General features: G+C 36.0%; 1 protein-coding gene across 4 annotated transcripts in view; it reads left to right on the top strand.

Moving 5' to 3' along the window:
- Nucleotides 1-25316, top strand: part of RYK (receptor like tyrosine kinase) — an 89524-nt gene that overhangs the window by 52205 nt on the left and 12003 nt on the right. For 3 of the 4 annotated variants that reach the window (XM_049099642.1, XM_049099644.1, XM_049099643.1), the window contains exons 7-13: nt 3768-3869; nt 7652-7785; nt 9265-9351; nt 13100-13169; nt 18767-18899; nt 20170-20279; nt 20443-20602. In XM_049099642.1, the coding sequence (XP_048955599.1) occupies nt 3768-3869; nt 7652-7785; nt 9265-9351; nt 13100-13169; nt 18767-18899; nt 20170-20279; nt 20443-20602 (796 nt within the window). The remainder of the gene's footprint in view (nt 1-3767; nt 3870-7651; nt 7786-9264; nt 9352-13099; nt 13170-18766; nt 18900-20169; nt 20280-20442; nt 20603-25316) is intronic. The other variant, XM_025448836.3, reaches the window with a different exon arrangement.

Below are 25316 nucleotides of genomic sequence, written 5' to 3'. Positions count from 1 at the left end.
TTGTATCTTTGGGGTAAATCCCCAACAGTGCAATTGCTGGGTCGTAGGGCAGGTATATTTTTAACTGTTTGAGGAACCTCCACACAGTTTTCCAGAGTGGCTGCACCAGTTCACATTCCCACCAACAGTGTAGGAGGGTTCCCTTTTCTCCGCATCCTCTCCAACATTTGTTGTTTCCTGCCTTGTTAATTTTCCCCATTCTCACTGGTGTGAGGTGGTATCTCATTGTAGTTTTGATTTGTATTTCCCTGATGGCAAGTGATGCAGAGCATTTTCTCATATGCATGTTGGCCATGTCTATGTCTTCCTCTGTGAGATTTCTGTTCATGTCTTTTGCCCATTTCATGATTGGATTGTTTGTTTCTTTGGTGTTGAGTTTAATAAGTTCTTTATTCTTCCTCCTCTTTCATTCTTCTGTCATTATCCATTCATCTGTCCTTCCATCCAGTAAACATTTATTGAGAACCTGCTGTGATTTAAACCATTGGTTCTCAACCTGGTTGCACATTATAATCATGGGTAAGCTTTTAAAACATGGGTGCCACCTTTCAGAGCTTCTGATGTAATTGGTCTGGGGTGGTGTTGGGGCATCAGCATTTTTCTTAAAGTTTCCTGGATGGTTCTAATGTGTAGCCTTGGAGATATGCTGGGTTAGATATACTAAGTGCTGGGAATATAAAAAAATTAATGATATACTTTATAGCTTTAAGTATTCATCATTGACATTAACCTATAATTATAAAAGTTTATAAATTTGATGATTATGATTTGTGTAGTATACTGTCAAAATAGAAAAGGTGCTTGCCCCAGCCTAGATGGGTCAGAGATGATAGGGAGGACTTTATAGCCAAGATAGGGTGAGAGGTATAGATAGAATGACAGGTTTACTTTCCCAGTACATAATTCTCATTTTCCTCCTCAGTGATTCCCACTTGGTTACTGAAAGATTCCAGCTTCATGATTTGGCTTTCAAAGCCCTCCATTATGTGGAGAGGTATCTCCCATACTTGTTGAACCTTTCTTACTGTACCCCTACTTATGCTACAGTCACATGATTATGTGTTCCACACTTTTGCCCCGTAATTTGCCCTTTAGGACTTTAGTCATGCTTTCCCCACAGAGGTCCCTGCATTTTCCACCAGTCCAAACGTGTTCCTTCTTCAACTTTCAACTCCCTATTGCCATTTCTTTCATGAAGTCTTTTCTAAGCCTCCCAACTGCCCATTTGTTCCTTCTCTGTTTCTCTACCTCTCTCTCTCTCTCCTATCCTCTGCCTCTCCTTCTCCCTCTTTCCCTCTCTGTCTCTCTTTGGTACCAGTTATCGTACTTTATTCTCCTGTAATAATTTTGTGTGTACTTGTCTCTCCTACTAGACTGTAAGCCTTTTCCAGTTAGGAAGCCGAATGTCTTACTCATTGCTGAATCCCTAGGCCTACACAGTGTCATATGCACAGTGGATAGGCATATTTGTGGCATAAACAGAAACACAAGGAGACAGGGAACTTGGTTGGATTCAATACCTGCCCCTCTGTTTTACTTGCTTTATCTGAGCAGAGAAGGAAGAGAAAGGAGATAAGAATGAAAAGAGAAATACATGGGTGACATGTTTCAGAATAGGTTTTGTGTATATGATGGTGTTGAAGTTAGCATTGGGGTTTATAGAGGAAGAAATGGCATTTAGAAGCTTCTGAGTGGGAAGTAAGGGAACAGGAACATTTAGATAGAACTTTGAGAGGATACCAGTACAGTTAAAGGAGTCACTGAGGAGCATAGCATACAGAAGTTTAGATAGACACATTTTCCTTGAATGTTTACATGTGTGCTAGGGCTGTGAAGACACATAGGCCAGAGTTGTGCAAAAACTGTCAGATTCTATGGGACATGTACCTCAGCCCGCTAAAATAATCAGTTACCACTCATGCATTGGGGATTCTGGTTCTTTCCATTTTCAGGCAAAGTTTTCTAGACATTGCCTGAATGAAAGCAACTTACAATATTGCTTGTTTTCAGAGTATAACCTAGTGGATAAGACCATCAAAGAGCCAAAAATGTCTCTGAATTCTCTAATCAGTTTTATGGCTTCTTGAAAAGGTACTCAACATCTTTGTAGGCACTTCAAGAATTCTGAGGTGGTACAAGAGTGCCATCTACTGTTCAGTTACTGGGGAGAAACAACCAGTAAATAGTTTTGAGTCTGGCCATTTATATCACCATCAGGGTCTATTGGTTGCAAGTAATTTTTAAGGAATAGTTTTACATTTATTATATAACTGGAGCCTCAGAAAAATCCTGGGAGGTAGATTTTCTTAGTCCTGTTTTATGGGTAAGTAAATTGAGGTCCTTTATTTTCCCCTTTTGCGGGGAAGTAATATTTCTCTTCCCTCCCCTGGACTTTTAATATTAATTTTTAGTCTGATCATTGAGTAGTACTTAGAACTCTGAAAACAGGTACTCTTTAGTTCCTTATCATTTTAAGGATTGAGGATACATAATATTAGTAATAATAAAAGTAAATGATAATTTATTAATGTATGTTTGAAGCCAGTGTATTCTTCTAAATGCTTTACTTATATTATTTTTCACATATACCTTTTAGCAACCTTGTCAGGAGGTAGAATTAGGCTCATTCTAAGCATGAGGAATTTGAGGCTACAGAAGCATTAGTTTGCCTGAGGTCATACAGCTAGTAAAAGGTGATTTTGGCAGTTTTGATTTCAAGGTTTAAGCTCTTCACTGGACTGCTGCATACCCACTACATGTGTAGCCTCACATAGATCAATTCTCAAATAGCAGCCTTTTGTCATTATGTGTTTTTTAATCACTGGGTTTTGAAAATTTAGAACAGTTCTGTGAGCTGTGGTCAGATCAAAGATTTTGCCTTTTTAAGAAAGTTGGGAGCCTTGAGTTGGACTTTGGTGATCCTATAGCTAAGACAGGCATGAGAAGCCTATCCTGACAGTCTGGTATGACTTCCTGCCATCTGATTTCATTCTTCATGCTGAATTTCTATCCTTCACTTCTCTACTACTACAAAATTAAGAGCTGAGGTAGTGAAACTCAAATATGGCCAAGTGTAACCTGGGATAAGGCTATTGCCCACTGAAGAGACAGAAGTACATACTTAAGAGGTATTAATTTGTGGTAATCTTGAGTAAAGGGTTAGCAATTACTTGAGCCTACCATCTTCCAGATCTCCCATATTATCTAAAGAATGTGGTGTAATGGAATGTTTCAAGTACTAGAGAATTCTGATAAGTTCCATAAATTCTAAAAAGGTAGGATTGAGGAAGAAGGAAAATGTATGTGATTCAATTAACTAGAGCTAGATACGATAGCTCTTGAGCATGTTGGCCTATTTGATTTTGGACCATTAGTGAAAGAGGCCTGTAATTCTCCTCCTTTTTAAAAAAGCAAACTAATTGGGATGGGTTCTTTTCCTAAGGGATGACCCATAGATCCCTAACATGTCTTTGTGTGAGGTTCAGGACTGCTGTCTATGGTGTCTGAGGACTAATACTTGCATTTCTGAATGACTGATAAGATGAAACTGCTTGATATTGTGGAGCTAGCAGAGAAAAAAAGCTCTACTTTATGGTATTAAAATTTCAACATGGAATGTTTGTGACGGACATCCATGCGTTATTGTGACTGCCATCAAGATTTTAAGCTGGTTATAATGGCTGCATGCATTTTTGAAGATACAGAAAAAGGAAATTTCTCACTGAAGCTGACTTATCAGTTATTTCTCTCTTAAAACTTGTTTGCAGCATCAGTGCCAGCAGTAGTTCCCAAGGGCTTTCTCAGCCATCTACCCAGACGACTCAGTATCTGAGAGCCGACACACCCAACAATGCAACTCCTATCACCAGTAAGAGTTAATTTAATTCTAAAGATGATATAGTAAAGTTGTCTGTGGTCTTTTTGCCAGCAGTACCTGTGTTGTTAGTAATTTGTGGGGCATGTGTACCATTCTGTGTAGTACATGCACAGGATTAGGCCTGATCTTCAACTTTTGCTTTCTAGAGCATTGAGGGGAACATTCTAAAATTGGAGTAGTAAAAATATAATTTATGTTTAATTGCTAGAATTAATTTGGGGGAGATTTCCATAGATTAATTACATTAAAAGGGATACTGAATCACTTCTAGAGAAATTCAGAAGGAATATTTTCAAGTAGTTAGAATATGCCATTGAGCTGTATGAAAACTGTTAGATTTTAATAAATTGTTTGATAATCTTAAGGGGTATGGACTTTACGTCATTGTTTAAAGATTTTATTTATTTGAGAGAAAGAGCATGAGGGGTAGGGAAGGGAGGGGCAGAAGGAATGGGAGAGGGACAAGCAGACTCTGTGCTGATAGCAGAGCCGACCGATCTCAAGACCCTGAAATCAAAAGACCCTGCTTAACTGAGCCAGCTAGGCACGTTGTTTTTTGATTATGATAGGAAGCTAGCTGCCATTAGAATTGAGAACATGGAATCTGATTTTCTTTTAAAGATTTTATTTATTTATTTGACACAGAGAAAGAGAAAGCATGAGTCGGGGCAGGGGCAAAGGGAGAGAGAGCTCCCTGCTGACCAGGAAGCCTGATGCGGAACTTGATCCCAGGATCGTGGATCATGACCTGAGCTGAAGGGAGATGCTTAACCTTTTTTTGTTGTTTTCGAACAGGATTTTGGTGAAAGTTTTTATATTCTAACAGGTTGATGTTGGGGAAAATAATCATTCTTAGTAAACAAGTTAGACATAATGAAGAATCAGTCTTCACACAAATAAAACACAACATAATCATCAGGATAAACAGTGGACCACAAATCAGGGCTCAATTCAGTAGTGTTATTGATTAATTAGGTTCTTACAGGCAGTTATCTTCCTTGGGCTGGCATTTACTTTTAGGTAAACTAAGATTATCTGCCCTTCATCCAGTGCCCTCTTGTGGTCTTTCAGTACTGTTTCCCATTAAAAAGAACTAGGATTCTTTAGGGAAGTGGACGATTTCAGGACTAAGTCAGGAATGGACAAGATAAACCTGGGCCACGTAGAGATGGGTCATTTGAGCATCAAAAAGAATGACTGTAGTGGATTGAAACATTGAATATGTAAAAATCTGTAAGTTTGTAATGATAAAAGTTGATCATTATGAGAGGTAACTAAGGCACCAATAATACCTCATTCTGATGACTGGCTATATGAACTGTATTTCATATATCAGCAGTTTCAGTGTAACCGTGTAGTGCTGGTTGATGAGGGAAAATGCTTGCTTACAGAAGAATCCTACCTAGTAAATGTGAAAGGAGCGAAAGGATAGAATTAGAAAGTCAGGGACACCTGGGGAGCTCAGTCAGTTAAGCCATCTGCCTTTGGCTCATATCATGATCCCAGGGTCCTGAGATTGAGCCCCACATTGGGCTCTTGTGCTCAATGGGAAGCCTATTTCTCTCCCTCCTGTTCCCCTTGCTTATGCTTTCTTTCTCTCTGTCAAGTAAATCTTTTTTTTTTTAAAGAAAATCATATTTGCAACTTCCGTTAAAATATTTGATTCAGGAAAAGATCATCAGTGTTTAAAATCCTGTGAACAAAGAGAAATCAGATTGTCACAGCCTGATTCCGCTAATGAAACTTTGCATCACTAACAGTAGGACAACTAGATATTTTGTACTCCGACATGTTATATACCACCCATGGAGTACTTTGTCTCCCCTCCCCACTCCAGGAGTTAACCTGGACCTAATCACGGCTGTGGAACTGACTGGCAGTTTGCAAGAAATTAAAGGGATATTTATTTGAGAGAGAGGGAGAGCATGAGCAGGGTGAAGGAGCGGGGGGTGGGGGGGGGTGGAGAAGCAGACTCCCCATTGAGCAGGGAGCCACATGCCCAGGATCCTGAGATCATGACTTCAGCTGAAGGCAGCCACTTAACCAACTGAGCCACCCAGACATCCCACGAAATACAGGGATAGAGGAACAAGTTAAATGATACTGGAAGAAGCAGATGTTAGACATTCCCCAGGATAACTGAGCTGGTTTCTTTAATAAGAGTGGCAAGAAAAAGAAAAGGGGGAAGAGGGAATGCTTAAGATTAAAGAATTTAAAAGAAATCATAATAGTAGTTAGCATCACTGCCAACGAAAGAAAGAATTATATGTTCTTCAGAAGATACGATCATAGTTATGAAAATAGTTCGGATTATTCAGAAGAAACACATCATTGCTTTTAGTGTGCAGATGTCAAGCTTTGCTCATTAGAGTCAATTTTTGATTGTTACTATAATCTTGAAGAAGTAGATTCGATTATTCTATGCTAAAAGCAAAATACTTTTCAAGACTCAGTTGAAATTATTTATTAAACTATTTTTAGTTACTATCGATAAGAAATATACTTATTTTTTATGGACATTATCTTGAGATAGATCGTTCATTTATTTTATATGGCAAAAACAAACATTTTTAAAAAATAAAATGGAAATCCATTTTTGTACAAATAAAAAACGACAAAGAAAGGAGTAAAAAACTGTTTGAAGACATAATGACCAAGAATTTTCCAAAATAACAAAAGACAGCAGACCACAGATCCAAGAAACTCCGAGAATTCCAGGTAGGATTAAACATAGACAAATACAGACACACACCTGTAAGTATCCTGTTCAGACTGCTGATCGGTGGAATCAGGTGTTGTCAGCCTAATCTGTTGGTCACAAAGCTCCCAGGCCTATCATCTAGATTTTGTAGCAGCGTGTTGGTGACCATCATCTAGGTCTGCTAACTCTTTAGGGAGTTTTCTTCCCGTATGTTTACCAAAGTGCATAAATCTTAGAGGTACCATTCAATTTCTACTTGCTGATACGGAATCCTTTTATTCTAACATTTTTTTCTTGGAATGAAAAGTTTAAGTTATGGTTAGATTCTTTTGTTTTTGTTGTCATCATGGCAAGAATGAGAAATATGGGAGCTGAAAAACCAATGTATCTCACAGTGATACGACTAGGCTGTATAAATATGAGATTGATTAAGTTGATCAGGTGTTTTGTTAGAAAAGGTAGTTTTACGAGCATCTTTTCATTTGAAAAGTGTTTCCTAGGAGACTATACTAGAAACCCTTTGGAAGAAAACAGTCCATAAAAGGGATTGAGTTAAGTCCTGTGAGTCAGTGCTTATTTCTTTTCTTTTCTTTTTTTTTTTTTAAGATTTATTTATTTATTCATGATAGACACAGAGAGAGAGAGAGAGAGGCAGAGACAGGCAGATGGAGAAGCAGGTTCCATACCGGGAGCCTGATGCGGGATTCAATCTTCAATCCCGGGACTCCAGGATTGCACCCTGGGCCAAAGGCAGGCGCTAAACTGCTGAGCCACCCAGGGATCCCCAATCAATGCTTATTTCATGGCTGAAAGGCAGCTGAAGTGGTGGTCACGGTAATATTCATTGTTTCATAGTGTTTCTTCTTTTAATTACTCATTTTAAGATTTTGGGGTAGGTGAAAGTGTTTCTTTAAAATTTAGTGTGGCCGTTTTAAGTTCATGTGCATGCCTTCTTCTTTTTATGATTCTTACATTTATTTATTCCTGTGACTTGAGTCCTGAGGTTTTGACTGAATTAGTTGACCCTGATGGCATAATAAGGGTATTTATATTTCTTGGTCTGGCTTTGTTGGCTCCTCAGGTTATCCTACCTTGCGGATAGAGAAGAACGATCTGAGAAGTGTCACTCTTTTGGAGGCCAAAGCTAAGGTGAAGGATATAGCAATATCCAGGGAGAGGATAACTTTAAAAGATGTACTCCAAGAAGGTATTTATTATCTCAAAATCAGTTTCTCAAGGAAAATTTAGACTATAAATTTTTTTTTATTTCAAATTTTAAGAATTTTATCTCTTTGTGTCTAAGGATAGTTAGAAGTACACAATTTATTTCCTTTATAAAACTGATTTTCATTTTCTCTTTCTTTTGATCTTTAATTTGCCTTAATATAGCTTTGGCATAATTCTTAATTTTCAAGTATATTAAAGCATTCATGTTATATTAGCCTTTATTATCTTTAAATATATTTTTGTTCTTGTTTAAAGATATCACTACCTAGCAAACCTGTTTGCTGTGACAGATAGTATGGGGGCTCTAGCAGACAGAGCAAACATGGGTTTTGGTGTTACACCCAACTTCCAATCCTAGTCTCACAATTTATCATCTGTGTGACCTTGGAGAAATCATTTAATGTCTTCCATGTCCAATTTCCTCTTCTCTAAATTTGGACTATGATGTCTGTTCTTGAACTGGTTGTGAAGATTAGATGAAATGATATACATTAAGTGAACTAACACACAGATGTTTGATAGATGTTATTACCCTCCCCTTCCCCAGTTGCTGGTCCTTGTTTTCTTTCTTGAGTTTTAGGTTATTAATTGAAGAGATGCTGACAGAAGAGTATAGAGATTAATGATAAAGTACCTCATTGAGCCCCTCAAATTGTTAAATAGAGAATTACCTTTTCTTTCCCCCTTCCACAAGCCAGTTTGGAATGTTTTGAATGTATATGAGTCACTCTGAATTCACCTCTTAGTTGAGATGCTTATAGGTCAATCACAGCAAAGAGAGAGGCTTGAACTACCACCCTCAGTGACAAATAGTAATTAAAGGAAGCACATTTTTTGGACTGTTTTTGAATATATGAGGGGAGTCCATTTTTCTCTTTGTTATTATTCGAAGCTAAGCCTAGAAATTCATAAATGCTTCTATGGATACCCCATTACTGATTTCCAGTGTTCCTGGCTATATCATTAGTTTATTTAGAATAATTCAGAAAGAATTTTCATATATTTAGTTTAAATATGGCATTTTAAAAGCACATTAAAGCATTAAAGTATTTCTTAGTTACAAAGAATTTTTCTTTTAAAAATTTATTTTATTTTTAAGTTTTTATTTATTTGGCAGAGGGGAAGCATAAATGGGGTGGGGGCAGAGGGAGAGGGGCGAAGAGCTGAGCAGAGAGCCCAATACAGGGGATGCTGGGTGGGTGAGGGGATGGCTCAATCCCAGGACCTTGGGATCATGACCTGAGCTAAAGGTAGACGTTTAACTGACTGAGCCACCCAGGTGCCCCAGTTACTAAGTATTTCTAATAGTCATTTAAAAAACAAAGATTGGTTAGAGTAAGGTTGTTGATCACGTATGCCCTTGTTATGTTTAAGTTATATTGTGCCAGGTAATTTCGTACTTAAAATTTTAGGAAGGTTGTCATACAATGGTCTCATTAATTATTATTTTTCCTTTTAGGTACTTTTGGACGTATTTTCCATGGGATTTTAGTAGATGAAAAGGATCCAAATAAAGAAAAACAAGCATTTGTAAAAACAGTTAAAGGTAGGATTTTTTCCATTTTAGAATGCTTTCCTAAGGTGAATCATGCCAGTAAATTCTGTCTCAAACTCTCAGTCTTTCCCAGACCTTTAAGTCAGTCTATGTTAATTTAACTCAATAAGAGGAAATTTGAGTTGTTTTTGTAAGGTATAGAAAATAGAAGTCTAATAATTTAAGATGTTAAAACACTTACTAGGTATTGCCCAGGCTTGTAGTTTAATTATATCCATTTGACCTCATTGTTGCTATATTTAATATTGTATTTTTTTTCTAGGTAAAATTCTTTGTTTTTTCTCTCTTAAAAACATTGTTGGGATCCCTGGGTGGCGCAGCGGTTTGGCGCCTGCCTTTGGCCCAGGGCGCGATCCTGGAGACCCGGGATCAAATCCCACATCGGGCTCCCGGTGCATGGAGCCTGCTTCTCCCTCTGCCTGTGTCTCTGCGTCTCTCTCTCTCTCTCTGTTGCCTATCATAAATAAATAAAAAACTTAAAAAATATATTTAAAAAAAAAAAAAAAAAAACATTGTTACTAGTTTTTCCTCCTTTCCTCTTTCCCTCTTTCCCTTCTTCCCACTCCCAATATTGCAGTCTAATAAAGGATTTTAAAAAATAAAAATAAGGTACTATGAGTCTGAAAGTTAGAAGGTGCATAGCCTTGCTTACCTTTCCCCCACTCCCCCTGCCTTTTTTCTGCTATTATATATAATGCTGCAGAAAATACCCATGTGTGTATATCTACTTCTTGGCTTAGTTTTGTAGGTGTGACTAAGTTGGCATTGCTGCCCCAATTGTATTTACATTTAAGATTTTGATAGATATTGTCCAGTTGTTTGTTAAAGGGTAGCACTAGTTTATGTTATCATGAACAGAATACCTATTTTCACATAATATCCTTTTGGAGAAATATGATGTTTACTTTTTTACTTTATAATCGATATTTATTTATAAAAGCTTAAATCTTAGTTAAATCTGTTTATTCATTTTAAGAGAAAGAAAAATGTGGTAATTTATAGGGTGCTTAATGTCTGACAGTGTATGATATAGACTGAGATGACAAGATGTTAATTTTGGAAAAACAAATTTAGCATTTTGATGCAGAAATTGAGAGAAAAATTAAATTCAGTTTAACATGTAGGAGGTGACAATTTTATGAACTTTTTAAAGTTAATTTATAAGAACTTAGGTTTCTAAATCTTCTTAAATGAATTCATGGAAAGTATGAAGGATTTATGTTTATGGTTTCTAAAAAGTTGTACTAACCTAACAAAAAAATGTGGGGATCCCTGGGTGGCACAGCGGTTTGGCGCCTGCCTTTGGCCCAGGGTGCGATCCTGGAGACCCAGGATCGAATACCATGTCAGGCTCCCGGTGCATGGAGCCTGCTTCTCCCTCTGCCTATGTCTCTGCCTCTCTCTCCCTCTCTCTCTGTATGACTATCATAAATAAATTTTAAAAAAAAATTAAAAAAAAAAAATGTGGAAGTTGATTTCTTTTAATTTAGCAAATTGGTTCTTTAAGGATGCTGCAAATATATACACAAACACACACTCAACTTTTATGTTTTCTAAACAAATGGTTTAACTTACTATACTGTTCAGTATGTATTTTATTTACCTACTTCTTCTAGCCTGAAAGCACTTTTAAAGAGTAATATTTAAGTTAGGTCCACTAGGTTTTCTGACTAGTTTTGAAGGATATTTTACATATTAGTCTTTGAAAATGTAAAATTTGAACCCTCAGTTTAATAGCTGTTGACTTTTGTTACATTTTCCCCCATTTTTAAGGAAATATTTCTCTGTAATTTTAATATTTCTTCTGGGGTTTATACATAATCTATGGACAGTTTATAACCCAGCTGTTACTAATTTGTTCTGAATGAATCTTAAATTAGCAGAAGAGCTTTCTGTACAGAATTGGATTGATTTAAGGTTGGAAGGGGGGAAAAGGGGAAATAATAGTGATAAGAAAACACAATGCGGATACTGGAACTGTTTCACAAGATAAGATTTCCCCCTCCGGATACACTTGAAATTGTAGTCCCTTGGTTGTTTCTGTGCCTTACCACTGTAATTATAGTGTTCTTTCTGAGCTAGCCGGAAACAAGAGAAAGCACAGTGAGTCCTTAGCCAGGATATGGTTACGGTTTGCATGAGAAATAAAGAGGAAGTGCGCTGACCGCAGTCCTTGCCTCAACTCCATACAATTGAGTATCTATGAGATTTATTCTTTTGGAATTTTTTTTTTTTTTTTTGAAGCTATGTAGAGCTGACCAAGGTCGTTCACAAATCCATATACTTCGTTACATGCCACACAGAAGTGCAGCTTAAAATGCAAGAATTAAGTGTTTAGAAGATTATTGCCCTTTGCTTTTAGACATAAGCAAGAAATTGCAGTTTGGCTTCTTAAAAAATTCATAAATTTGCAGACTTAATGGACATTCCAGTAGAAATGTACAGAGATTGAAATTAGGAATCTGAATTTCACACAGTGAATATTGTGAAATTGAATTCCATAAAATTAATTAATTTGAGGCTATTGGTGTTAAAGCCTTGTTTTATAGCTGCTAATATATTGCAGTTTAGAAATAAGTATTTTTTATTTCTTTTTTTCTTATAATTTTTGGAATGTAAACATTTTATAGTATATTTTTCAAATTTATACATCTTAAATCTTTCAATATTTAAAATTAAGACTTGAACTAGACTAGGAAAGCAATCCAGAAAAATGATTTTTTCTTACTAAATGGATACAATTATTTTTTTCTCCAATCCATAGTATTCTTAGATCATCATCCAGTTCAAGTGTCCTCTGCTTAATAGAATATGCTCTTTAAAGTTAAGAATTTGAAAAAAATTATACATAAAATGACATGCCCTAAAAAATTAACTTTTACTTCTGTCTTGGTACCAGTTGGCAAGAAAGTAAACAATTACTAACTTAGGTGTGGACTTCTAACTATTACTAGCTTGCAATCTGTAAAAGACCCTCCAGTTCTCAAATTGCCTTGGCCATAATTTAATTAAAATTTATTTAGATTACAGAAGGAGAAATAAGGACACATTCTGCCATTCCTAGATGATTCTAATTTTTGAGCAGTTTTTAGACAACTAGAGTTTATTCTAGTAGACATTGGTGTGAAGCACCTTTTCCAAAGAAGTACAAAGTCTTTCAAGTTCTTGGCTCTTTGTCCACCCTTTTTACATTCCTTCAAAGGTTTTAAACTAAGTGAAGTTGTCTGGAAAAGTGGACCTGCTAGCAAGCATGGAATAGAGTGATTCCAGTTAGTTTTAGAATGAAATGAAATTTGTGATTTCTTAGCTTCAACAGCTCTACTTTTAAGGAGTGAATGTGACACAGACTCATAGTGCCTGACTGCAGTGTCCTGGATTTTACTCTTGGTTCAGTATTTTACTAGGTAGGCCTGGGATGTGGATCTTGGATCTGCCAATCTTCGTATCTTTTTCTCGGTCTTGTAGCATTGATCAGAACCTTTAGGGATCCCTGGGTGGCGCAGCGGTTTGGCGCCTGCCTTTGGCCCAGGGCGCGATCCTGGAGATCCGGGATCGAATCCCACGTCAGGCTCCCGGTGTATGGAGCCTGCTTCTCCCTCTGCCTGTGTCTCTGCCTCTCTCTCTCTCACTGTGTGCCTATCATGAATAAATAAAAATTAAAAAAAAAAAGAACCTTTATAAAATATTATTACTACTGTTTTTACTGTTGACATACAAATTAGTCTTTTTCTTTGTATAGATCAAGCTTCTGAAATTCAGGTGACAATGATGCTCACAGAAAGTTGTAAGCTACGAGGTCTTCATCACAGGTGAGAGAAGAACCCTACCCAGCATTAAAGTGTTAAGCATGGTAACATTGTTTGCTACATTTTTATAATAAGAATGTTGTGATATGTTCTGAATTGAAAGCTTTTTGGAATAGCTTATTTTTTTTAGAATATTAAAGTGAAATGCATGCTCAGTGCACAAAATTTAAAAATGAAGTATAAAGAAGAAAATAAAGTAGAGTATGTAAGTCCACATCTGGATAAACATAGCTAAGCTTTCAAGAGAATTTTTACATATTTTGTGTACATGTTTTCCTTTAAAAAATAGAATAGTAAGATACATATATGTATATACTAAAAAATATCTATGAGATTTTTTTTTTAACATAGAGTACCAAAGACAAGCATAATTAACACCAGTAATCCCATTTCCTAAATTCAGTGATAGTTTTAACATTTTGCCTTTTCTGTTTGGTGTATGTATGTATGTCCACTATCCATCCAGATGGTACATAGCTATTTATGAGTGTAGAAATATTTTATTTTATTTTATTTTATTTTATTTATTTTTTTTTTTGTAGAAATATTTTAAAGTAAACTGGACATCTCAACATTTTCAATTCACTTCCAGCATGCAATCCTCCCTCCCCACAATGAGAATGTTTGCATAAATAATCATAACAGCATTATTATCTTTAACAAGGTTAATGGGCTTTTCAATATAACAAAACAATGTAGCTAACTCTTCATATAAGTCACTATGAATTCATGTTCTCATTTAAAAAAGATATATAGGGATCCCTGGGTGGCTCAGCAGTTTGGCACCTGCCTTTGGCCCAGAGCGTGATCCTGGAGTCCCCGGATCGAGTTCCGCATCGGGCTCCCTGCATGGAGCCTGCTTCTCCCTCTGCCTGTGTCTCTGCCTTTCTCTCTCTCTATGTCTATCGTGAATAAATAAATAAAATCTTTAAAAAAAAAATAAAATAAAAAATAAAATAATAAATTATATAGCAGTTCATTGAATGGATGTACTGCATTTTATTTAACCACTGTCTTGTCATTAAATCATGTTATGGTTTTGAAAAAATACTGTAGTTCCATATAAAGAGCTTTTTAAAAAAATCTTGATTATCAGTCCTCCTCACAGAGCTATAATGAAAGCTTCTACATTCTGAGACAAAAAGGGCTTAAATATAGTATTGCAGTATACAGCAGTATCAGTATTTTGGTAGGGCTTTTGTTGTTGTTTTTTTTAAACAGCATATAGAGTCAGCTTTGTTTATATGCTTATTACAGATTTGGTTGTGTATGTTTAAAAAAAATGGGACAGTGACCCATCCTTTTTGGAAGATATTTATAAACTTCTGGGGATAAAAGCACATGGAAAAGTGATGCATGCTGCCTTTTGCATGCATTTTAATTTCTGTGTACTTTGAGCAGTTACTTGGGTTCTGCCAAAAAATAAGATGACTGTGCAGAGTTTCATTTTTGAATTTTGTGTATACTTTGGTTCATATTTGAAAGAATTTGAGAACCTGAAAAGAAAGCAGCAGTAGTAAGATCAATAAAATGTTAATGAAAATCAGACTGAGTTTATGGCATTGTGATGATGTAAGAGGAAACAAGCCAGCAACAAAGATACAAATATTTTTGCTGTGATTGAACATAAAAATCTCTTAGCTTCTGAGCAATTAAGCTTGAATAACAATTAGAAGTTGTTAAATCTCAGTATTAAAAGGAAAGAAGTGTAAATGTTCCTTGGGGGAGGAAAAAAGGTTTTCTAGGGTCAAAGTCTGAGGTAGATGCCATTAAGCTTATACCTGGGACATTGATTAATATAATGAACAGATAAATTTTCTGGTTTCACTGAGCATAAGAAAGCCCAAGGACCTTTGAAAAAATTGAACATATAGTATTGAGAGACTGAAGATGTCCTGTTGAAGGGTTAAAGACAAGTGGTTGAAAAATGATCTTCCATTGGCCTGATTCAGTCCAAGTGTAGAACTTACAGAGGAGAATGGATGGATAACTCATCCCTAAGATGGTATTTTCTATAAAAACACATTTTGTTTCCTCTGAGTAACAAAACAAGAAATAGGTAATGGTCATTTGGAAATCTCTTTGGCAATATTGGAAGTGCTTGAAATTCTTTTATGCTGACTCTATGGGGCAGAGCCAAAAGTGTTTAATATTAGTATGTGATGTCAACTTAGAACTTCTGTACCTACCTCGTATTCTTACCCTGGTAAAAGGTTCGCACCACTTCACAGAAGTGAGAGAAGGACAAATGTAGACAAAGCCAGGATTTTCCCAAGAAGCAGTTTTTAATGTACTGTAGCCCAAAGATGCTTTGGCTGGAAAATGTTCAGAGCAAGTATTCGCAGCATTTCTCATGTGACTTTCAGCTGTAGGGTTTTCCAGCATCATATCAGAATGAATTAGCAGCCCTAGAACACCCTTAGGTGATGGAATTCCACATGGTGAATGGGGTTGATACTGAACATTCAGTGATCAGGGAAAGTCTTCTAGAAGCAGATTATATAGTTTGGTCATAGTTAATTATTCTTCCTGCCTATACAGTAATACCAGGACTCTTAGGTTTTGGGGTTTTTGTTTGTTTTTGTTTTTGTTTTTGTTTGTTTTTGTTTTTTTTTAGTAGGTGGCATGCTCAGTGTGGAGCCCAGTACAGGGCTTGAACTTGGAACCTTGAGATTAAGACCTGAGCTGAAATCTTGAGTTGGATGCTTAACCGACTGAGCCACCCAAGTGCCCTAGGACTCCTAGTTTTTAATGAGTAGAACACCTTGTCAGTTTATAGAAAAGTACATTATTGTTCTTTCCATTCATTGTAACAGTTTGTTTTATCTTTAAGAGGACTGAGGACTAGGGCCTATGATGCTTTACTTTTTGACCCCTGGTGTCATGGCTGTGTCTATAAATTTATTTGTTCATTCTCTTATTCTAAACCACGAGTGCCAGTTTTGCACTTGCAACTCTGCTAGGCCTGAGGTATAAAAATGAACTAATGAGCTTTAGTGTTCATGTTACAAAACTGATCAAGCAAATGTAATACAGTCAATTAGAAATAATACCTCGTTTCCGAATTTAATTTTTTAGAACTAGTTGTAGTATGTAATTCCACATGTGAAACATGTTTATTACTTCATGTTTCAACATTCCACAAGTAAGAATTGTAAAGTGTTGAAATACTTTAAATTATTTTGAAATTCTTTTTATTCCTTTTTCCACTGGAATTTGTGAGAATAATTTTTACTCTACATTAAAATAGCTGTGTAAACAAAATTTATTTTTATTTAAATTACATCAGAAGTACTTCGTAACAAAGGGCTCTTGAGTTATTTCTCCTTGTGGTTTGGCTCTCCACTGGCCCAAGTTTCCTGATGGCGACTTTCTGAACACTGAGTGCCTCCCAACTCTCTCTCTGCAAGGACACTGGGCAAGACAGGGAACTGGATGTAGTTCTTGTTCCTTATCGCCACAAAACCTTCCCTTCCTCTGCCTTGTTCTTGTCCACAGCACCAGTTTCTGCTCTCATCCACCCTACATCTAGGTCTCAGATCTTCCTCTTTATCTACTTTTTCTTTATGAAATGGGCAGAACGAAGACCAGCCACTTGTACTTTAAAATATGTTCATGCAGCTTGTTACTTCTTCTAGACAGCTTTTAATGATTTGATCTCAAACAGCACCAAAATACCTTTAACTCTGCTCAGTGGATTTCAGACATGAGGAGAGGAGCAGAGGAGTAATCTTGGGAGGGTTAAATTGGGTAACTTCACATTACTAAAATCATGGTGTGCTCAGTTGCCTCTAAAATGCAGACCTGCTATAATCATTTTATTGTGCGTGGGACGTGGTATGAAAAGAGGCTTTGTCACTTTTCATGTATTCCTTTTTTGCTCTCCTGGAAGAGCATATCCAGTGGTCCAGGGGAAAGCACAAGGGTTTCTGGAATCAGATGAAGCTTTGAATTTTTTTCTCTGTGCACTTTTTGTCCGTCCTTGGCAGATTACCTAACCTCTCTCTGCATGGGTTTCCTCACTAAGTGGCACTAATCAGCACTGCCACTGTTAGACTGTAATGCAAACAGAAGCTATACTAGAGGGGGTTACCTTGAGTCCTCATTTTCCAGCTTCTCAGGATCAGTGCTTTCCCTTTTAGTAACTCCTGTGTAGCATGAAGGGAGCCCCTAGCTTTCACTTGTGCATTGTTGGGCCAGAATTGTGTGGGTGTGGTTTTAAAAGAGACATGCTTAGTTGAGACAATTTAGAAAATACAGAAAAGGCAAGGTAGAAATGGTCTAAAGCCCTGCAACTTAAAGACAACAACTTTTAATTCTTGTCATATTTTTGTGGAGTTTTACTATTTTTTTCCATGTTTGGAATTATCCTGCAAACATATATTAATTTTGTATCTTGCTATCCTATAAGATAAACATGTACTCCTGTTCTCTTTACATCTCTTTGTGACCATTTAATTGTTATATACTATCCTGTTATTTGAGTGTACTCTTTCCTTACATTTGCACGTTGAAGTTGTTTGCAACTTTTTGCTATTAATATTGTATTAACTATCCTTGTTCATGTAACTTTTTAATGTTTAATATTATTTTCTTATTAAATATCCTTAGAGGCAGAATTTGCTAAATTAAAGAGTAGGAATGTTTTTAAGCCATATTACTTGTGTTATCAAATATTTATTAAATGCTTATTTTTTCTGGCACAGAATGCAAAACATTGGGTGTAAAAATAAGAATTCATCTTAGTTTTTGTCTTCTAGAAATTTTCAGCATAGTGGGGAAAAATAAGATAATTATGTAAAAAGGTACATAACCTTGGAGAAAATTAAATTATTTCCAGATATTAGTAGAAAGAGGTGTCATTAAGTGATAAGATGGAAGTATTTATGTGTGCTGTGGAAATTTCAAAAGAAACAAAACTGTTTACTACATGCTTTGGCTTTATTCATAACGAATTTTATGGTTGGTGTGATGCCATAAAGGTATGAGACTAAGGCCAGGAGAGAGTTGCACAGACTATCTATAAATGGTAAATTTAGGATTTAGAAATCAGATTCTGAGTCCCATATGACCAGCTAAGGACATCTTGCTTTTCTGACAGTTGCAGCCTCTTTGAGGCCTTCTTGATGATCATATTCTGGTCCATAGTCTGCATGGGTTTCCACCCCCCTCCCCCATTGTATTGATGGACTAAAGGGCATGATATAATACACTCAGAATGTGTCAAGTCATTTTTTAAATGTCTCTGATTAACTCTTAATAGTAAAGATTTAGTGTGGCTAAAATGTATCTTCAGAGAATCCAGTCCATAGGAAACAACTTTGCGTTTACAGCTCTTCTCTATCAGGAAAGTGCATATGTGAAAAATATTCAAGTCTAGTTTCAAAGGGCATTTATAATTTTATTACATTTTTAATGGTAATCATTTTTAAGTATGTTTGAGATTTTCTTGTTTTGTTTTAGTTTACATTTTTAATGGTAATCATTTTTAAGTATGTTTGAGATTTTTTTGTTTTGTTTTAGGTTATAAAATAAGCCCTTGAGATTTTAGATTTCACTTCTTCCTGATTTCTTCTTCTTCTTCTTCTTTTTTTTTTTAGAAATCTTCTTCCTATTACGCATGTATGTATAGAAGAAGGAGAAAAGCCCATGGTGATACTGCCTTACATGAATTGGGGGAATCTTAAATTGTTTTTACGGCAGTGCAAATTAGTAGAGGCCAATAATCCTCAGGTGAGAAAAATTTGCCCAAATATCAATAATTTACCAGGAACTTCTGATAGTTTCCTTGAAAGTAGATGTTAACTTTCTTATATATAAACTGTGTAAAACCCTGCAAAAAGGAACTCAAAATGAGCCAGAAGGTATTTATTAACCTGTTGATTTAGAGGAAGATGATTTATGATACCTGTTTTGAAGGTTGCACTTTACTGATGCTGAAGTTTTTCCATTTTATCCATTATATGTTTATTTATAATTACCTCAGACTCTCTCTTAACACCATTTCAGTCATTTTCCTGATAACTCTTTGAAGGCACTGATACTAGATCTCCCTTCTAGGAGTGGAAACACACTTGTCTGAGTCATTTGGTTCATATTGTATCAAAAGCCGGTGGTGACTAGAAGTCTGAATTATGGGGATAATTGGATCTGTTTTTAATATCCTTGGCTATAAGATGTCAGTCATCTAAGAGTTTTCTTCTCTTTATTGCTTGTGTACATAGCTGTGGAGCATTTGGTTACATTCCAGGCACATGATGGTAGATGTCTTAAAGCCTAGCTGATGTTTTGTTGCCTATTGTAACTTGTAGCCACATTTAGTTTATTTTAGGGTTTATAATAATGTACTTACTACAGTTGCCAGGAGAAAGTGGCTTTGAAAGCTGTATTGAATATTTGACTTAATACATCAGGACACTTTGTAAATTGACAGGATTAAAGTCAGGTTTCCCAACAAGTTGTTGGAGGCTGTAGCCCATCAGCATCACCTGAGGAAGAATTTCATTCCCCAGCCCACAGACTGGCATGCTGACTCTAGAGGAGTATAGCAGTAGTGAGAGCTGTAGACCATTAGCTTGAAAATGGTCTCCAGAGATCATCTCCTAATCCAAACTATTAGCTTTTAAGAAAAGAACAGGTTATCGAATAATAAGCAATTAAATATTACCTTGAGAATTTGGCATTTATGGAACAGCTGAATTACAGAGCAGCTGCTGTATGTCCTGGGTGTTGGGGAGCTATTCCCAATATGAGATGAGAGAGGTGGTAAAGTAAATGGTAAGTTACATTGCAGAATGGTAAGACTATAGTAGATACAAATATAGGGAGCTATGAGAACGTATTCTTGGCGAAGAAGTAGCTTTTTAAAACTCTGTGTGTAGGTGTAAAGAAGTATTTTGGGATGGAGTAGGATTGTGGAATAAAATAAGCAGCTGGCTGCCATCATCATTTTTGTGCTAACTGCAAACAATGTCTTTTTTTTTTTTTTTTTTTTAAACCACAGGCAATTTCTCAACAAGACCTGGTACACATGGCAATTCAGATTGCCTGTGGAATGAGCTATCTGGCCAGAAGGGAAGTTATCCACAAAGACCTGGCTGCTAGAAACTGTGTGTAGGTGTTCTGAGCTCGTCATTGTCATTCATGTTTGGTTTTCTCTGGATTTGAGGTTGTCTCCAGGAGTTACAGTGGGCATTGTGTTGTATTTAAGAGTAACTGTGATCCAAATGTTTTAAATACTCTGATTGTATTTGATGTTCATGTCTTTACTTTTCAGCATTGATGACACACTTCAAGTTAAGATCACAGATAATGCTCTCTCCAGAGACTTGTTCCCCATGGACTATCATTGTCTAGGGGACAACGAAAACAGGCCAGTTCGGTGGATGGCTCTGGAAAGTCTGGTTAATAATGAGTTCTCCAGCGCTAGTGATGTGGTAAGTGCTGGGACTCTTGCATATCAGTAGAATGGAGAACAGGCTTTATGTTTTAACTATTTTTCTATTTGTTTTAATCTAGTAAGTGTACTTCCTTGCTTCTTCCAGCTTAAGGTGACTGTTTGCATCCCTCCTGGCTACATCTCTCTGCTTCATGTTCACATCACCTTCTCCTCGTTTATGTCTATCTCTTAAAACTCCTTCTGCTTGTCTCTGGTAAAGATACATATGATTGCATTTAGGACCCTCCTGTATAATCCAGGATAAGCTTTTTTGAGGGGAGGGAAGGGTTACATTTTTGTTTTTGATTTTTCTCAAGTAATATAAAAAGAGAAAGCAGAGTTTGATTTTAGGTTAGCACACAGCTGTAAATTGAGTATCATTAAGGACCAGTTGTACTATTATTGATATGGTACTAGTTTTGAGGGGTTGCCAGATCTTTATTTAGAAGTTCTGAATTGTAGCTGGAATTCTTTACCAGCTCCTACATTAAGCAAAGCTGTTTTCATGGGGTGCAAATGAGTTTAACTTTGGTTTTAGCACATAACTTTAAAACATAGTATCAGTTAAAGTAGAACTATATGGTTTTTCAAATCTACTAAGAGAGATAATCGTGGCAGAGATAGCAAGAGAAAGGACAAGCAGGGAGGAGAGGAAAAAGCAAGTTCCCCAGTGAACAGGGAGTCCAGTGTGGGGCTGGATCTCAGGACCCTCAGATCATGGTCTGAGCTAAAGGCAGATGCTTAATCAACTGAGCCACACAGGAACCCCAGCATTTAAAATGGCTGTGACCCAAATTCTTCTGGCTGTACTTAGAATGTGATGGTGAGAGTACCCATTGATTTACATTCAACATGGTTAACTCATAAAATGTTCAGATTTTTCTTCTTTAGATTCCTAGTAATTCATTTCTTTTAAAATATATGTGTGTATATATATTTTTTCCTTAAATATCTTTTGCCTTGGCTATTTAAGATTAAAGGAATGGGAACACTGTTCTGTTTCCAATGACTGATAAAAATATTAATGTAAAAATCCATTTTTCAGTTTTCTGGGATTGAATACTTTTTGAAATCTTTTTTTTTCTCTAAGATTTTATTTATTTATTTGAGAAAGAGGGAGAGCACAGGAGAGTGAGAGGGAGAAGGCGACTCCTCATTGAGCAGAGAGCCTGCCATGGGGCTCAATCCTAGGACCCTGAGATCATGACCTGAGCTGAAGGCAGATGCTTAACCATCTGAGCCATCTAGGCAGCTCTGCTTTTTGGAGTTCTTATATTAATACATAAATGTTTAAGATTGTGTTTTAATATTTGTATTAAAAATATGTATGTATAATCATTATTCTCTGTTCCTGCTTTTCCTTTATGGATGGAGTTGGGGGTTTAAAAGCTACAGTTAGGGATCCCTGGGTGGCGCAGCGGTTTGGCGCCTGCCTTTGGCCCAGGGCGCGATCCTGGAGACCCGGGATCGAATCCCACGTCGGGCTCCCGGTGCATGGAGCCTGCTTCTCCCTCTGCCTGTGTCTCTGCCTCTCTCTCTCTCTCTCTGTGTGTGACTATCATAAATAAATTTAAAAAATAATAATAATAAAAATAAAAGCTACAGTTAATATGCTATTTTGGGGCTGAGAAACTTTATACATAGTCATATGCAAAATAAGTAGTGTAATCCCACTCTCACCAGTCTCTACACATGTAAAATAATTTCAGGTGTAAATATAGCACCTAACAAATGATATTATTGCCTTGGAGAGAGTATTTTCTTTGTTCTTTATTTTTTTTTTTTTTTTCTTTTATTTATTATTTATGATAGTCACAGAGAGAGAGAGAGAGGCAGAGACATAGGCAGAGGGAGAAGCAGGCTCCAAGCACCGGGAGCCCGACGTGGGATTTGATCCCGGGTCTCCAGGATCGCGCCCTGGGCCAAAGGCAGGCGCCAAACCGCTGCGCCACCCAGGGATCCCTTCTTTGTTCTTTAAAAGATCATTAACATTTTTGTATTTTTTTTATGGTTGAAAGTTCTATGTGATTTGTTTGGAAATACATTAATGTTTTCCATCTTAAAAGTAATACATTGCATCTCTTGCTTGTATTTTCACAATTTTTACTGGAAGGATTCAGTACTTCAGTATGTCAAGATTCTTATAATGTTAATATCAGCTTTTAACTGTTGAACTTAGGAAATATGCACAACTAGATTTTGACTAGTTATAAATCTCTTTTATTATTCCAAGATATGACATCATCTTAGGCATTCTTAAGAATTTCTGGATATTGTTTTTATTGTTTTCATCACATGTAGGGTACCACCATAGATTTTTTTTGTGTAACTTTCTTTTCCTTTATTTGAAAATAGATTTCTTGATTTATATCTTCTTTCAATTATTTAGGTAATTATAGTAGCTAACATAATTCTGCTGTTAAGAGACTATATCCTATTAAGAGACTCAATGCAATCAGGAATGCACAATTAAGAGTTTCTTTCTTAGTGCTTTTTTGTCTTTACAGTGTTACATTGTGTTTAAAAAACATTTTCTTGGGAAAAACAAGTCAAGGAAATGATTTCCATGCTAATCTTATCAGTATGGCTTGTGGTAATGAGATTCTTTAAGGTATTTGAATAGTTTTTAGGGTGTAAAGTAAATTAAAATATGTTCCTGTGCCTTTACAGTATTTATTTTGTGAACATAAAAGATGACCTAGAAGAAGGAAAGAAATCTATAAAATTATCCAGCTGTTGTATCTACAGCAAAGTGCTTCTTACTACGCTTGTTTGCCCAGTGCCATGGGAGGTCATTGCCACACCCTGAGCAGACTTGAGCAGGAGAAACTCACATTCATAATATGCCCATGAAGAGTGGTCGTTTGAACTACTGTGTGATATCAAAGAGAAAGGTCCAGTTTTCAGAGAATGCTTCTTAGTTGTAAAAGTGTGGGAAAACTTTCTATTTTATATTGTTTCTTTATTACTCATTTTAGAATAATGCTTAGGTTTCCAGCATTTATTTGCTTTCACTATGGTTGCAGGTTTTACACATCAACAAAATCTTAGACTAATTATTTAAACATAAAATTCACATTTTAAGAGAAATAGCATTGTATGGTGACAGATTGTAGCTAACACTTGGGAGTGTAGCGTAATGTATAAACTTGCATAATGAATCGCTGTGTTGTACACCTGAAACTAATGTACCATTGTCAGCTATACTTCAATAAGAAATAACTAAATAAAAATTAGCATTTAGATGAATTACTGTAAAGACATTAAAGAAAAGCCAGAGAGGTGAAAGGATTATTCAGACATTAGGAAATAAAGATTTAAAGTTTAATATTACTAATATTAAAAAAAAATTTTTAATTGTTTAAAAATTTGGATCAGTTGCTGTCTTGTGATCAGGTATTGCCCTTGATGTATTTTCTGTATTAGACTCTCCTTAAGAATAGATGTTTTCCTCAAGAGATCTCGTGAACATCCCTTTTCCTTTCCTTTCTTGTACTTATCATTCTATTTAACATTACCTTCAGATAGCCTGTGTTCTGATGGAGCAGTGTCGAAGCATCTAGTGTAATAGAGGAAAAGTGTCATAGATAGATACATGTGATGGCCTGGTAGGTATCCAATATTTGTTCTTTTCTCTTTTCTAATCACAGATTCTAGGGTAGATACATAGCAGAAGTGGTGTCTCTCTCTCTCTCTCTCTCTCTCTCTCTCTTTTTTTTTTTAGAAGTGGTCTGTTTTCAATCATGTATGACACTCTGTGCCTAAAGATTGTTGACTTTTGAAGTTGAGTTAGCAACATGTACTAAATTTTATACCTGATGCAGTCAGTACATTTTATGTATAGTCATTCTATATCTGGGTTCATTTATTTAGCTGGAATAAAAAATATTTCCACAGTGATAAATCTGAGGAGTATTAAGATTTTTAGGTAATAGTTAACCTTGGAAGAACTGCTGAAAGATCCACTTTAAGGGTCATGAATATACATTTATTAATGAGGTCTTAAATTTTAAATAGTAAAGCTTTCTTAAAGTAATATACTCCTTCTTAAAGATGTATATTTCAGTTTTGGTTATTGAAAAAGCCTAGAAACTATGTCTGAAAACTTAAAATTCATAGGATAATAAAAGCTTTGAACATTGGATATTTAGGATGGGATATATATATAGTAAAAAAAAAAAAAAATATATATATATATATATATATATATATATATATATATCAGTAAAGCCTGTACTTTGTGCACAGTGATGTCACTTTTGAAAACTTGTGAAAATCAATCAATGTTAGTTAGGTGAACTTAAGCTTTCACTGCTATGAATATTCCTCCATGATATTTTGATCTTCAAATTGAACTTTTTTTTTTACTTCAATTTAGTTAACATATACTGTGTTATTAGTTGCAGAGATAGAATTTAATGATCCATTAGTTGCATACAACACCCAGTACTCATTACATCAAGTGCCCTCCTTAATGCTCATCACCCAATTGCCCCATTTCCCCGCCCACCAGCCCCTCCAGTGACTCTCAGTTTCCTATAGTTAGGAGTCTTTTATGATTGTCTTACTCTGTTTTCATCTTATTTTATTCTTCCTTCACTTCCCCTATTTTCACCTGTTTTGTTTCTTAAATTCCACAAATGAGTAAAATCATATGGTATCTGTCTTTCTCTGACTGACTTCTTTCATTTAGCATAATACCCTCGTTCTAT

Source organism: Canis lupus, chromosome 23, assembly GCF_003254725.2.
Source record: "Canis lupus dingo isolate Sandy chromosome 23, ASM325472v2, whole genome shotgun sequence".
NCBI classification, from domain to species: Eukaryota; Metazoa; Chordata; class Mammalia; order Carnivora; family Canidae; genus Canis; species Canis lupus.
This window is presented reverse-complemented; position numbering and strand designations above follow the sequence as displayed.